The sequence below is a fragment of the Lontra canadensis genome, unplaced genomic scaffold (assembly GCF_010015895.1).
Source record: "Lontra canadensis isolate GAN:19392208 unplaced genomic scaffold, GSC_riverotter_1.0 scaffold106, whole genome shotgun sequence".
Classification (NCBI taxonomy): Eukaryota; Metazoa; Chordata; class Mammalia; order Carnivora; family Mustelidae; genus Lontra; species Lontra canadensis.
The window spans coordinates 2460842-2477186 of record NW_022631100.1 but is presented as its reverse complement, the minus strand read 5'-3'; the positions used below and the strand labels follow the sequence as shown (position 1 = coordinate 2477186).

Sequence of the window (16345 nt, the reverse complement as noted above, 5' to 3'; positions counted from 1 at the left end):
TCTGGAAGGATTCCACTTGCATTTCAACCACAGGTCCCCCCGGAGCAGCCAAGGCCAGGGAAGGGCTCTCCCATGCTCTCCTGGCGTGACGGCACCATGTGCTCGCTGGTGGTTGGTTTGAGGTTGGTTTCTTTGAGGTCCACAAATGACTCTCGGACTCCACAGGGAGAAGTCAAACAGGAATAACCAAGAAACAAGACTTCTCCAAAAGAGATCTGTACCACTGGGATTGCTCCAGCTCCGGCTGCAACGTTTGGATTCCTGGTCAACCCCAGAAGCGGGCTGCATGGGCGGTGGGTCAAGGTCCAGCCCATATTCCAACTTTGCCAACTGTCTCAACAATGTCTTTCTTGGGATTCTTTTTTCCTCCAGTACAGGAGCCAATCCAAGATTATGCTTTGCAATTTGGTTTTCAAGTTTGTGTAGTCTTCTTTAATCTTTTGTGACAATGATGCTTTTCAAGGATACTGGCTAGGTGTTTTGTGGACTGCTCCTCAGTCTGGGCTCCTCTGGTTCCTCCCTTGTAGACTCGGGCCATGCACCTGGGTTGGGAAGGTGTGTTCCTCCCAGGAGATCCCACGCAATGTCCATCTGTCCTACTTTGGAGATGCCAACCCTTTAACTGCTTCACTGGGATTATCATTCACATCCCATAGCTTTTACCCATTTAATAATTCGGTGTGCAATCAAGAACAACCAGTTTCCGGACACTTTCGCCGCCCCAGAAGAACCTCCCTAGACATCAGCAGTTCATCCCATGTGCTCCCAGCCACACTCCTCGGCCAAGCTGCCCTCCGCCTCTGTCCATATAAATGCTGACGTACAGTGCGGCGTCTTTCACGACCGGCTTCCTTCCTCTGGTGTAATGTTTTCAAGGTCCAGGCCACGTTATTCTGTTCACTCAGACAGGATGCTGCGTTGATTTTTTCCCTTTGCAAGTCACAAACCTTCTATGAAGGCACTTTAAGACCACGCAAGTATCCTGCTCCCTATCAGAATTTCCCCCAGATTTAATTTGATGGCTATCACGCGAACCAGTCTTGATCAAAACGGTTTACTGGGATTGCCCATCTCCACGGTCCCTGCCCCCCACAACTTCTCAGCCACTAGCTATACCACTTGAAGGGACGGGGCGGTGGCCCCGCTCTTCTCAGCAAGCTCATGACTGTCCCAGTGAATTCCCCACAGAGCAGGTGCTCTGTCCCAGCGAGGGGGCAGCCAACATCCTCTGCCCCATGTCCCTCCCTGGAGTGGCTGGGACACCAAGAACTCCTCAGAGACAGCCCCCACCATCCCAGCTACAGTCCTGAGAACCCTGCCCCCCACTTCCCTCTGAGCTGGGAAGGCTGAAGAGTGACACAAAAGCCTGTATCCCTTGGGTTTGGGTTCACTAGGTTCAAGGAACAAGGACTCCACCTCTACAACCAGAAATCACTAAGTATTTAGCTTGCTTTGCACACAACGGAGAACAGTGTTAGGCGCCCAGCGAGGCAGAGGGTAGGTCACACACGGCCCCGACCCTCAAGGAAACGGTTCATGTAAGACTAAGACGACAGAGGGGCGTGCGACTCTTGATCTCGGGATTGTGAGTTCGAGCTCCATGTGCGGTGTAGAGAGGACTTCAATAAATAAAACTTAAAATATATATATTTATAAAAGATTAAAACAGAAGAACCAGAATTTCCGGGGAGCAAGGGGAACGTCCTGAGTGGTCCGACAGTCCTGGAAGGGGGAGCTCACCTCACAGAGGGGTCAGGAGGCCATCTGTGGTGGGCTTTGACGGCCGGGCAGGTGCTACCCCCGATGGGGGGAGGCAATCCCAGGCACAGGGGCACCGTGAACTAAAGAAACCAGTGGGGGGAGAGCAGGGAAAGTTCCCTGGGTCCCGAGGGCCTGGCGTGGAATAGGAACTGGGCCTGTGGATGGTGGGGAGCTGCCAAAGGCTTCACAGCAGAGCAAGTAGTCAGAGCTGAGATGCGAGCAAAGCTGTCATCTGGGGGCACAGACCCTGTTGGCCCAGAAACGTTGAGCCCTGGCTGCACTGACTGCCCTGTGACCCAGGAGGGCCCACATCCATCGCATGGCTCCTGCAGCCACGCCCGAGGGGGACACCTGTCACACGCACAGGCCCGGCCAGAGCCGGCCTGTCCGCATGGGGAGGCTGTCTCTGCACCTGGGAAAGTCCCCAGGGTTTGGCTTCTGTGCTGGTGCCTCGCTGTCCATCTTCCTTCCTGGCTTCCAGATGCTTCTCACTCTCAGGAGCCTCCAGGCGGCCTGCATGCGTGTGCCCAGGCCACCCAGGCACAGGCTCCTGCACCCCTGCCCCCAGGCAGCAAGGCCAGAAGCTTCCTTGAAGGCACCTGTACTCATGTGTTCTTGTCACGTCACATGTCCCAGGATCTGCAAGAAGGTAGTCAGGAGTAAGACTGGAGGACGGAGCCGGGGAGGCACAAAAGGACGGTCAAAGGGCCAAAAACCACAGAATGGGACACTGAAAGAGTGACTGTTCCAGTGTGTGCAGGGGGCCCCAGAAGACACAGCGGGCTGGGCGCCAGTGCTCCCCAGTAAAGCAAGGGTCACCATAAAGCAAGTCACTTGTACCACTCAGCTTCCGGGACACATGTGAGTCCCGTTCACACCAGACGGCGATAGCGGCCTACTGGTTGTGCGACGGCAGTGATGGGAAGGGCTGACGGGTCTCCAGCCCACAGTCCCTCCTCTGATCGCTACAAGGCCCGCACACACATTTAATTCAACAAGTGGCAATTACGGCAAATAAGCACACACGGCAATTGGCATGGAGGTGGCAGGAGGGCCCTTTTGAGGAAAATGCGGGGACTGGAGCCTCCCTGAAGCTGCCTGGCCCCGGGAGAGCTAGGCCATTTCCTTTGCGGAGTCTTGGGACAGGCTGTTCTCCACAAACACCACATTATTCCTGGCATAGGAGCTGGGCTTCCCAGTCAACAACGACCAAAGCCCATGGGGAGCTCAGCTCCCTCAGAGCGCCCCGGCCGGGCCTGCCCCACAGTCCAGCTTCCAGAACAGTCCTGGTCTCGTGTCAGCCCCTCCTGCCAAGAAAACAGCCTCTCCAATGAATTTCAAAAAATGCCCAGTATATCCCCATGTTCTGCCATTTGAGTAAGAAAATATGGTCCTCACACCTTCACCTTAGCGTCCCCTTAGAAACTCCGTTGCTGGTAAGCTCGGCTCAGCCTGGGGCACGGAGGCCCCACACCCCGTTCTCTCGGGAAACTCCCACATTCTAGGCCCAATGCGCAGGCCTGGCACCGGTGGTGGGGTCTCAAGGATCTGGGCCACTCGAAAGGTAAAGGTAAAGCCTGGGAGGGCATTTGTGTGTGCGACACACCTGCACACACACGCACACACACACACTCCTCACTGGTCCCTGCTCACATCGCCTCTAGCCCAACAGTGAGGTGGGCTTCAGGCCCTGGGTTTGGGGGGCACCCCCAGCGTGTCGGACGTGTGAACCAGGTCTCAGCTCTGAGGGACCAGGAAGTGCTTCCAGGGGTCCTGCCCACCCTGCAGTGGGGGGCACTGAGAGAACACCCCTAGAAACGACCTTGGGAACAAAGAACATTCGGTCAATGCTAACTAGTGGTTAAGAGAACACAATGACCTTGTGAGGTGGCCAAGTACGAGTCCTGAGCTCCCGTCCGAGACGCAGAGGCTCAGAGAGGTAAGGGGACCTGCTCAGAGTTCTGTGCTCTTGAGAACCAGAGCCAACTCGGAGACTGCCCCCAGCTTCCATGACACTTGGGGCTTCAGGAATCGGGACCCACTGCTGGAAATGTTACTCCATTCCCTGCCGTCCAGGTGAGCAATGGTTCTGTCCAGCCCATTGCTCACTTCCCAGCCAACCAGTTCTAGTGGAAAGCATTCCTTCACCACTGTGACCACATGAGGGGGGCCCTTCCTCCACACTCACACACCCATTTACTACAGCGCACCCCCTGTCAGCCGGTCAGCCCTGCCAGAGGCGCTCGGAAGTCACTCTCCTTGGCTCAGCGCTCGGTGACACTCACTGGAAATGCAGACTTCCCTAGTAGCACCCACTGGCTGACCACTTCCAGCAGCTTGGTCCCTTGCAACATCTCAGAGCAAACAGGGATGCTGCTGTTGTTACTAAACATGACCTGGTCACCCCTGGCCCAAGCCGCGGCAGGACACATCCCACGGGAGACGCACGGAGCAGTTGTCACTCGGCTTCTGAGAGTGGCCATGTGCTGACCCCGTTGCCACCCCTGACACAGTGTTCCGTGGACACTGCTTATTAACGATCCTGCGGGAACCCCACTGCCTCGGGCATCTCCCAGCACGTCACTGTTGTAAAAACACGTCCATACTTGCGTTAGACCATCAGAGCCCTACGGGAAGGAGGTTCACTCGAGACAATGCTGGTTCCATTTTTCTGATTATAAAAGTAATACGTTTTGTGTTTGTTTTAGAAAATTTGGGAAATGTGTAAAAGTATAAAGAAGAAAATAGTCCCCAGGCACTCCCCACCTGTAAACATCCCAGGGTCGCCTGGATTTATCTACCCGTCTGTCTTCTACCTTGTACATGCTTGATTTTAAAATTGCACTGATCAGGGGTGCCTGGGTGGCTCAGTGGGTTAAGCTCTGCCTTCAGCCCAGGTCATGATCTCAGGGTCCTGGGATCGAGCCCCACACCTGGGCTCTCTGCTCAGCAGGGAGCCTGCTTCCCCCACCCCACTCTCTGCCTGCCTCTCTGCCTACTTGTGATCTCTCTCTCTCTGTCAAATAAATAAATACAATCTTTATTAAAATAATAATAATAATTTTAAAATAAATTTTAAAAAAGATTGCACTGATCAGGAAACACACCATGAATTGAGCAACAACTTTTTAGGAAAGAAAGTAAAAAAAGAAAGAAACCATTTCTCTTGATAGCAGTCTCACGTTCAGAAACATCCACATCTGGGGGAAAGAGGTGCCTTAGGATCCGGGAAATGCAAAAGATGTGAAATCCTACAGACCACACAATTTCAAACTACTTTTTTCTCATTTCCTCCTACAGCTTGCTGTTCCTCATCAGAAAGTCTTTGTAAACACCATTTCAATGGGTAAATAATATTCTACCATCCTTCTACTGTTGTCATCTGGGTTTGTTTGTAATACCGGTTTTATAGTCATCTCTATGCCTCACGTGGGGCTCGAACTCATGACCCCGAGATGGAGAATCGCCCGCTCCGCCCACTGAGCCAGCCCGGCGCCCAGGTTTGTTTATAATTTTCAATGTTATAAATAAGGCTTCATGGCATATCTTTATGCCTAACTTTCTGTGCCTGTTTTTTATTGTTTTCTTAGGATGAGTTCCTGCAAGTGGAATTACTGACTTAAAAGGTATGAACATTTGAAGACTCTTTTTTTTTTTAAAGATTTTATTTATTTATTTGGCAGAGAGAGATCACAAGTAAGCAGAGAGGCAGGCAGAGAGAGAGAGAGGAGGAAGCAGGCTCCCTGCAGAGCAGAGAGCCTGATGCGGGGCTCGATCCCAGGACCCTGAGATCATGACCTGAGCCGAAGCTCAGGCTCAACCCCCTGAGCCACCCAGGAGCCCCCGAAGACTCTTGATACGTAAAGTATCAAGCCAAACTGGTTTCTGGAAAAGATGTCCCAATTTACATTCCTATCAGTGACACATAAAAGCCCCTTTTCTTTCCGTGGCATTGATTCTTATCCCAGCCCTCCCCCCACAAAAAAGCAAGTAATACACAGGTTTTAAAAAATCAAATAGGGGGAAAAGGGCTTTTAGGGGAAAGCAACAGTTCCCTATACTCAGAGCTCTCCCTGCCAAGTCCAGCTTTCCCGAAGGCAAGCACTTCTATTTATGGAACCCCCGTCATGAACGAGGCTCTGCTCTGGGGTGCAGAGATACAGCAATGAACAGAATAGACCCAAACCAGCCAAACAAACAAAAAAACAGACAATAGAGAAAATTAGTTAAATATACACTATGTTTGACAGCAACAGTGCTCTCGAGGAAAAGAAGTAGGGAAAGGTAGGGCGTGTGGGGCGGAGGGGGAGTGGGGAGGAAGGGGAGAGCTGCCGTCTTAAGTAAGATCATCTAGGAAGGTGTCTGGGCTGAACTGTGTCCCCTCAAAGCCCACAGATTGAAATCTTCACCCCCAGCTCTTAAGACTGTGACTGTGACTCTTAAGACTCTTAAGACTGTGGAGATTAGATCTTTTTTTTTTTTTTTAAGATTCTTTTATTTATTTGGGTGGGGAGGGCAGAGGGAGAGAAGCTCAAGCAGACTCCCTCCTGAGCAGGGAGCCCAACATGGGGCATGATCCCATGACCCCGAGATCATGACCTGAGCAGAAGAAACCAAGAGTCAGATACTCAACCAGCTGAGTCTCTGGGTGCCCCTGGAGATTAGACCTTTAAAGAGGTGATTAAGTTAAAATGAGGTCTTTGGGTGGACCCTAACCCAGGACGACTTGTGTCCTTAAAAGAAGGGGAAATTAGGACACAGACACGCACACGCACAGAGCAAAGACAGGGAGAGGACAGGGAGAACACGGCCATCTATAAGCCAGGCAGAGAGGCCTCAGGAGAAGCCAGCCCAGCCTACAGAAGCATGAAGATAAATTCCTGTTGCTTAAGCCACCCTGTCTGCACTGCACGTTAAGAGGAACCCAGCACCCACAAAACAGCTGTGTGGCCTTGAGGCCGCAGCACTGTAGCAGGTCCTGAATGTGTGAGCCGCATAGATATCTGTGGGACAAGCCCGCCAGGCAGAAGGAACAGCAAACAGCACTGCTCTGAGGTGCGAAGGTGGCTCCTAAAATGGGGGCACCTGGGTGGTTCAATTGGTTAAATGTCTGCCTTCGGCTTGGGTCATGATCCTGGGGTCCTGGGATCAAGTCCCACACCAGGATCCATGCTCGGTGGGGAGTCTGCTTCTCCCTCTCCCTCTGCCTCTCCCCACCTCTTGTGTGTGTTCTCTCTCTCTGCTCTCTCTTTCTTCCTTAAGTAAGCAAATAAAATCTTAAAAAATAAACAAATAAAATAAAATATCTGAGGAATGGCAAAGAGGCCAGTAGGGCTGGAACAGAGTGAGCAAGAGGGAGAGCAGGAGGAGGTGAATCCAAAGGACGGTGGACAGAGGACACTCTGGAGCTGCGGGCCGTGGTACGGGGCTGGTCCAAACTGAAACTGCTTTAAGACTTTGAACACGTGGTATGTAAAAAAGAAATATTAAACATGTCCTTAACAATTATGATTGACATGCACTGGATGGTAAATTTATTGGGGATATTGAGTTAAATAAAATATACTAGGTAAAGTTAATTTCACCTGTTCCTTTTAGTGTTTTATGATATAGGTACCAGAAAATTTTAGATGATACCTGCGGCTCATGTTACCTTTCTTCGGGAAAGTTCTGGCCCCAGCCCTTGTGGGTTACGATAAAACCTTGAGCTTTGGCTCTGGGTGATGCAGAGCCGAGCCGTTGGAGGGTTTCCAGCTCAAAAAAATGACCTGATCTGACTCACTCGTGATTTCAAAGGATAGCCCTGGTGGCCATGTTGAAGAGAGACCACTAGGAACATCAATAAAGGTGAGCAGACCATGGCAACCATTCAGGAGAAGATGGGGCTTGGACCAGCAAGGCAGAAGCAGCATGGTAAGAAGTGGTCAGACACTGAATAGATTTTGAAAGCAGAGCCAGGAGCGTTTCCTGACAGATTGGGCGTGGGGTGCGAGAAAAAGAGGAGTCAAGGATGAGTCCGGGTTTATGCCTGAGCTCCTGGATGGATGCCATTTGCTGCAAGTGGGGGGAAGGAGGGAGAAGCAGGTCTGGGGAAGAACAGCAGGAGCTTGGTTTAGGTAAGTTAGTGTCAGATGCCTTGTGGTTTCCAAGTGGAGGTGTGGGGAAGTCAGTTGGGTATAAGACTCCGGAGTCCAGGGGGAGGTCTGAGTTGGAGATCTGGCTTTGGGAGTGGTCATTCTAAAGATGCAACTAAAAGCCAGGAGACACCATCAAAGGAGCTGGCGTAGGCGGGAAAAAGAGCAAGGTCAAAGAGAAGGCCAAGATTAAGAGCCTCAAGTGCCCAGGGATCCCCAAGTTTGGAGGCTGCCAAGATGAGCAAGGGAGACGGAGAAGGAGCTGTGAGGTACAGAGTAAACCAAGAGAGGGAAGTGTTCCAGAAGCCAGAGGAAGAGAGTGTTTTCAAGGAGGGCGTGGGGACTGTGTCTGGTGCTACGGAGCAATCCAGGAGGAAGAGATAGAGACCTGGCCACGGGATTTAGCAACCCGGAGGAGCTTGGGATCCTGCAAAGTACAATTCAGGTGAGTGACGGACCATGGACGCAGAACGACCACAATGGGTTCAAGAGAAAGCGAGAGCGAGCGGAGAGGGATTGGTGGCAGCCAATCCAGGAACTCCTGCAGGGAACTGTACTGTAAGGGGGAGCAGGGAAAGAGCAGTGGTGGGAGGTGGGTGGAAGATCAAAACAGGCTATTTTTAAAAGGGTGGGGGGACAATGTCAGCATGGACGTACACTGCTGGGACTGAACCAGTCGGTAAAGAAACAACGGCGATGTCAGAAAGAGTAGGAATTCTTCTGATGTTTTTCTAACCTCCGGAGTGTACTTCTATTGCTTTCTCATGTTTTATCAACATTAGGCATTGACTTTCTGCTATGGTATGTAAGATTAGCTGACTGACATCAGCCCTCAACTTCCCGCTGCTCTTGTTCCAATATTATCCCAGTATATCATCGTCCCACAATTGTCCCACTGTCCCAACACAGCCCTATTTCGGTTCATCCACTGATCACCTTGGTACCCTTTATTTCTTGGTCTACCAACTACTGACAGCCTCTCTTGACACCCCCCCAACTTTATACGGGGACAGTAGTCACACCTCTCCCCTACCCTCTCTGCATCAGTCAGCTTTGTAGGGTGCCCTAGGGTGGTAATGATGCCAGCTGCTGCAGGATCTTGGCAACTCACGCTTATTTCTTAGTCCTATGATGTGCTGTGCCCTGTTTCTGATGCCCTTTTGATTCTGGGAAGCAGCCTGAAGAGCGGCCCCCCTCTGAAACCTGCCACTCTCACGAGAGCACGAGAAGACCAATGCCAAAACCTCACAAGGCCCCTTAAAGTGTCGGCTCGGTCATGGCCTATGTCACTGCCACTCACATCCGACTGGCCAGAGCAAGTCACATGGCCAAGCCTGTTATCAGTGCGCAGGGAAGGAAGGCTCCCCCTTCCCCAGGAAGCATGGCAAGCCATATAGCATCAGGCGCAGATATGCCATCCTCTTTTCAGGGAGGACAGTGAATAATAGAGAATAATAATCTATCACAATCCACCTGCCAGCTTCTACGGGCTATAGTTTCCCTTTTATGTTGTCAAGATGGAAAAACTTTACATCTTCCTTTATAGCTATTATTAAGCAGTCTTCAGCGCCTTGTCTGTGGTTGCTTTTAAAAGATGAGCAGCATTTATATTATTATGACTAAGCAAATATTCTTTGCTGCGGAGTCTTGGGTGCTAAGAACCCATACTGTGCACCACAGTTCCAATGACACAGACTCTATGCGCCTCAAAGAGCCTTTTTTATATTCCATCATTTGCTCCATATCAGGCCACATTTTGATCTGCTTCATATTTGAGCTATGCCTTCCCTGAAAAATTTTTGATCAACCTGAAATCGCTCATTACCTCTCTTTTTTTATTGTTGGCGGAAGAAACATGTGTTTTCTACACCATATCCCCAATACCTTCCAAATCCTTTCTCATTCCATTTATTGTTTGGAATATTTTTATTCTTCTTTTTTGAAGTCTGTTGACCTTCTGATCTAATTGGGCATTTTGCTTCATTTTTGGATTTTAATGCTTTCCCAGAGCCTTTTGTCTTTACTGTTGTTACTAATTGCCTTCCTTTTTTTTTTTTTTTTTAACCAAATGTTTAATTTCTGGCAGTCCCAATAATACTCTTAGCTCTGTGGAATGTTCCCTTCTCACACCATTCTCAGAAAACTCTTTCTTGGGGCCTTCATCTTCCCACTCTAAAGAAGACTGACTGCTCTCAGGCCTGCTGAATGATTTTATCCTCGATTTTCATGGCTGCCCTGAATCGGATTCCGTGTTTCCTGGATCTCGTATATTCTCTCTTGGTTTACTCTCTGGTTTTACTGAAATACATACTTAAATAACTTCCTTAAAAAGGTTGAATAGGATGTAAATTTCCTGGGTCCTTGCATGCTTGGGACCACCGCACTTACATATAAAATAAAGGCATTGGACCAGATGATCTCCAATGTCTATTCCAGGAGTATAATTCTAGTCAATATTCATTCACATATACTATACTATATCAAGGAGAAATTTAAAATGGTTGCTGCTTTCAAGGAACGTACATTTACAGAGGCAAAAAATAAACTCTTGAAACAATTTAAAAAAAAAGTCAGCAATAGATGCCACAAGATAGGGCAAAAATCATCAGCAGTTTGAGCCTCGGGGCCTAGAGGAAAGACAGAAACTGAGCCATCCCATGATGCTTTTGCTATGGAAGCAAGACTTTAGTTGGATGTCAAAGGGTAGGCAGTATATTAGAGATAGACTAAATATTTATGAATATCCAACAGTCGATTTATGGCTAACATTAATCTGAAGGAATGGGTAACGGTCAAGGGAAGCTCTCCCCCCATCACTTCCCTGTTGCCATCTGAGTCACCAACATTTTCGTTGCACCAAGTCAATCAATAAAGATAAAAATTTTAAGTATGAAAGTATAATTTTGTCTGTAACCCAACAGACAAACTTTCCATCCATTCTGGGGCATAACAATTAACTTTCATCACATATGTGAAGAATTGTGTATAAACTTATAAATGCCCTGTTTTTTGGACTGTGAAGTTACTGACCATGGTCTGTATCAGCAGTGGGTCACTGAGTGAGATGACGTGGAGGACCACACTCTTGACCACCATCCGTGCTTTTTAAAGATTTATTTGCTGATTTGTTTGAGAGTATATGTACCTGTGCGCAAGGGCAGGGGGAGGGATAAAGGGAGAGGGAGAGAGAAGCCCATCTCAAGACCCTGAGATCATGACCTGAGCCAAGGAAACCAAGAGTCGAATGCTTAACCAAGTGAGCCACCCAGGCACCCCTATTGTCATCCGTTTTTAAAATTTATTTTGTATTGTTCCAATGAGGAGTCAGAGTGACCACAAATCAGAAATCCCAGGAGAGGAAACATCCTCGACAGAATGACAGCACTGTCACTTACATCGACAAGTCCCCGGGGATTGTAAGGACTGGGCTTCTCATGCTAGATGACCCTGAGACACCTGTCAGAGGAAACACATGACTGCCTTCAGCCGCCCCCCACCCCACCCACTCTGTCCCATTTGATTTGCAGATGTGGAAAAGACTTGCAGAAGAGCAAGTTTCCAAAAAAAAGAACCGATCTTGGGGCCAAAGGTCTGACCCGTTTTCGAAGAGTGGGAGTAAAATGAGGATAGCAAGGGCTTGGGGCCCTGTGGCTGACTCCCTAGGCAGGGTCTCACCTCCTACAACACCTCTGGGAGGATTTCTCTGGACCCTACGTCCTTCTAGGAAGAAGTAACTGTGCTCAAACACTCTGTTCTTGCTGCCTTGACAGCATTTATCAAATCCAAACAAAGTTTGCCTCCATGTTCCCAATAGTCTCTGACACCTGGACTGACTGACTCATCCTCACGCCCCGGCGCCTGGTAGGTAGCGGTTGCTCTGTGCTGGTTGAATGAATGAGATCACATGCATTGAAAAAAAGCTGCATTTCATCAAAGGGCAGAGCCCGACATCAATATTCAGTTTTCATGGGAGCTTCAGATAAGCCACAAGGACCTGGCAGAGCCTGGCAGAGGGGATCTAGGCCAAGGAGATGATTTCCAGGTACTGAGGCCACTCACACCGCTCATGGAGGACAAGGAAAACAAAACAATAACAACAACAAAGCCAACAGAACAAAACACACCTGCAAGTTTTGCGTGGCCTGCATTGTCACCCCAGGCTCCGCTGAAGAGAGATCCACAAGGACTCAAAGCCAAGGTCCTGGAGAGTGCCCAACACACCCAGTGGGGGGGGGGGGGTGCAGTGCTCAGCCCTGCAGAAGGGCCAGGGGCAAGAGGAACCCACCCTCCCGGGAACACTGACTCTTTGCCCAACCGCTGAGCTTTCTAGAATTTCATACTGTCCCCTCCACAGCCCAGAGTGACAGGCATCCTCGACTTACAGATGAGAAACACCACCCAGGATCAGGAGCCCCTCTCTGAGAGTGCAGAAGCGAGCTGGGGCGGGGGCGGAGCTGTACGCCTGCTGACCAGACAATGACGGGTGGCGGTGGGGGGAATTCCTGGATTCGGTCCTTGAAAATTCAGAAAACTGTACACCCTTGGCTCACCTGTTTTATTACTTCTGCATTTGCTAATTTTCCCTTTATTTTCTTCTGGCTTCTCAGAAAGGTTTCCTAGAAAAATCCCATAGGATTCTGATCTAACAAAGGGAGGTGCGAAGAGGGAAGAAAGAGCTGGATGCCGGGGGCAGAGGGGAGAGCTGGGAAAGCCAGTACAGCGTGGAGGTGGGCAGCTAGTTGTTGCCTCCTGCATCGGTCTGCCGTGGGGAGGGATCCCCTCACCCATCAGCTTGGGACGACCCCTCCCAAACGGGAACGCAATGCATAATTCTGCAAAAGACCATACGAGGTGCCGTTTACTTCACTTTTTTAAAAAAGCAGAATGAAGACCCATCCCCGACCGTGATCTTCAGGTCCCCAGAGAGACTAGGCGGTGCGTTTGTACTCCAGCAGGTGGGAATTTCTGACGCAAACTAACAACAGCTAGCTGTCCCCCGCGGCGTCTAATTGTGGGGACAGCGGCCTGGTGACACGGCCCCGGGGCGGGGGAGGGGGCGGAGGGGACAGGCTGCTGGAGTCGCCGCCAGGGGGGAGCACGGCTGCCGCCCACCTAACTTCCTGCTCAGACAGATCTGCAGGCCCGGCCCCCGCAGCCGCCCAGGGCACAAGCAGAAGCAAGCACCGAAGGGAAAGTGAACGCGTCCCGCGTGGATGGGCGTGACCTTCGCTACCCCGGCCACGCACCGCCCCAGGGAGCCGGCTGAGCGCGGGGCCGTGAGAAAGGCCATAGTAAATCAGCAAACGGCTTCCAGCTGACCTCTGTTCTTGGGAACTTGGAGCCAGGCGCTGGCAACTGGCTGGCGCGGGGGCAGGCTCTCTCCTGGCGAGGGCACAGAGGTGGCTACCGCTCTAGTCCCTCACGCACTTGGGGTGCGGGCGGGCCTCCCGGCAAGAACACCGGGTGCCAAGCAAGCAAGCCGGGAGTTGGGGGGAGGGCGCGCAGACAGAGATTTGGGGTTGGGTCAGGAGAGGGAGGGTCAGGGAAACTTCTCTCTGCAACCTTGAGCACCCCTACCTCTGTAATGGGACTCTTTTAAAATTTGGAACACTGGGAGCAACAGGGCCCCCTCCGGGCAGCCAGAGTCCCACACAGAATTATATCGGCGCGCTCCCCACTTTCTTGAGAACCAAATGGAGCTATGGGGTCACCTCTGGCCGTGAGCGATCCAAACCCACAGGCATCCAAACTGATGGAATCGCGGACACCCCGGAAGGAGGCGGAGGACACTCGCCCCCGCACGGTCCGCACCCCGCGAAGACAGGTGGGCTCGCGGGGTGTCTCCAAAGCCCTCCTGGTCCCCCTCTTCCCGAGATCGGCGGACCTCTCTAACGCCCGGGAGCTCCACGCCGCCGCGCTCCCCTGGCTGGGCCCCCAGCCCCTGAAAGAAAGGGGCTCCCGGGAGGGCGCGCGAGGGGCAGGATTCCGGGGCGTCCGGAGCGGAGCCTCGCGGGGGGCGGGGGAGCCGCCCGCTGGCCCCGGGGTCCCCGGCAAAGTTCCGGCTTTGGGGGCCGCACCACCGCGCTCACAGGTGGGAGGAGGTGAAGGGCGGGTCAGGGAGCCCGGAGCGACGCCTCCTCCCGGGCGCCCACTCCGCAAGCCTTGGCCACCAGCCCGGGGGCGCTGGGAGCGCGAGCCGGGGCGCGCGCGGGCGCCACCCGAGGGCGTCCCCCGTGCCCTCCCCGCTGGGACTCGGGGCGCTGGGGTCGCGAGCGCCGCCGCGTCTTACCCAATCCCGGCACGAAGGTGTTGAGGAAGAGGCAGATGACAGCCACCGGGAAGGGCATGTAGGGGATGGCGGCGCGCAGGGGGCCCTTCTTCTCGCGGACCTGCACCACCACCCCGCTGGACGAGGACGCGGCGCGGGGGTCCGCCGCCGCCACCGCCGCCGCCGCCGCCGCCGTCTCGGCGTCTTTGTGCGAGGGCTCCATGGCGGGGCGCGCACAGGGGCGGGTGGCGGCGGCTCTGGGCCCTGGGCTCCGCGCCGAGCTCAGGCGGCCAGCGTGCTCCGGCGCCGCGCGGCTCGCGGAAAACCCCGCACTCCCGCGTCCCCACGCGCCCGGCCCTCTGCCGCGCGCTGCGCCGCGCCCACACCCCGGCGCGGGGCGGAGGGGGCGGCGCGACACTCGGCGACAGCGCTCCGACGCCCCTCCCCGCCAGGCCCCTTCCCCGCCCTTCTCCCCGCCTCCCCCCTACAAAATGCCACTTAACGGATCCCGGCGGAGGCAGGAAAGTAGAAGAGGAACGCGGAGGGAGCTCGTGCGGTGCAGGTCCTGGGAGAGATGGACGCAGCTCGCCCCCGGGAACAGGTGAGCCGGGCGCGAGTCTCTGCCCGGGGCACCGCGAACGGGGCTGGTGTGCTCGGCGGACCCTGTCGCGAAAGCCACACAGCGCGGGGCGGAGGGATGCCAGGGGCGCACAGCGCCTGGTGCCTAGTAGGCCTTCGACTCGTTCCGATCTAAATGAATTTCGTTCCAGTCGATAATAGAGCTGAAAGCAGGAGACGCGGCTTTTCAGACAGGGTCACGACTGGTTAAGATGGGACCGTCCCCTACAGACACACACACACAGACACACACACACACACACACACACACACGGAAGGCGGTTAGAAATGCAGGATGTTGGGAACCAAAACTTCAACTGTCCTGGAGGAAAACCTGGCCTTTTGTGTGCTCGACGTGGTGGTTCAAAAGCCAGCGGGGACACAGCGCCGTCTGGTGTTGACAATGTGGCAGTTTGTAGAAGCGAGAGGGTTCACCCGCTGCTGGAGCCCCTGTACTGAATTAGGGTTTGGGGGGAATTTTTTTAAGTGGGCTCCCTGCCCAGCATTGGAGCTCAACGCAGGCTCCAACTAGGACCCTGAGGTCAAGACCTGAGCTGAGATCAGGAGTCCGAGGCTTATACAAATGAGTCACCCAGGCGCCCCTGAATTAGGGTTTTTGAATAATGCTGCCCTGACCTCTACACCTGGAAAAGTGATCGGTTGAAAGCAACCATCTCCTTCCTTAGGAAGACGTTCTGTGAGTTGGAATTACCCAGATATTAAGCGAACAGTCTGGATGATCAGAAGAAGGCAAATCCATTTCCCTCTCCATGTCCCTCCTTCTCCAGGAGTAATAGTGATTGTAAGGGTCAGAGGAAGGCTGCTGAAAGACCACAGGTTGTTATGGGTCCCTGGATAAAATAATTTTAAAAGCAGATTCTCAGCAAGGGGTACTGAAGATACTCCAGATACACACTCACTTGCACTCTCGTGTGTTGCATGTGCACACACAGTAACTAGCTCAGACCTGGCAGTCGGAGTGAACAAGACTGAAAATTTCAGTCCCGACTCTGCCACTCATTACCTGTATGACTTAGAAGAGCTCACAACCTCTTCTGGGCTCAGATTGTAACATCAAAGCAGGAAATGATACGTATTTAATGAAGGTCTAATACCGCTCTGATTCTAGGGAGAGTTAGGAAGGAATAAAACCCAGGCTCTTTCTTCAATGGTCTAATAGACTAACTGAGTCACGATGATAGAGTCAGACAGTGACAGATGGCAAGGTGCTGAGCAAATGTGGGCCTGTCCATAGAGCTGCTGCCCACTGTGAGTGTAGCAACGGCTAGAGCCAGCTGCTTGCAGGAGACCTATTTTATTTTAAACAAATGCTTCCTGGACACCTGAATGGCTCAAGTCAGTGAAGCATCTGCCTCAGGTCATGATCCCAGGGTCCTGAAATTGAGCCCCACATCAGACTCCTTGCTCATTGGGGAGCCTGCCTCTCCCTCTGCCTGTGCTCTCTCTTTTCTCTGACAAAAAATAAAATCTTCTAAAATAAATAAATAAATAAAAGAGGGGCACCTGGGTCTCAGCTGGTTGAGCAGCTGCCTTCAGCTCAGGT

The 16345-nt window shown here is 52.4% G+C and overlaps 1 protein-coding gene across 2 annotated transcripts in view; it reads right to left on the bottom strand.

Moving 5' to 3' along the window:
* The window catches only part of STUM (stum, mechanosensory transduction mediator homolog), a 48922-nt gene extending 34372 nt beyond the window's left edge, over positions 1–14550 (bottom strand). Inside the window, exon 1 of one of the 2 annotated variants that reach the window (XM_032838784.1) lies at positions 14185–14550. In XM_032838784.1, the coding sequence (XP_032694675.1) occupies positions 14185–14386 (202 nt within the window). In that variant the 5' untranslated portion in view covers positions 14387–14550. The remainder of the gene's footprint in view (positions 1–14184) is intronic. The other variant, XM_032838783.1, reaches the window with a different exon arrangement.
* Positions 14551–16345: the final 1795 nt, after the last annotated feature.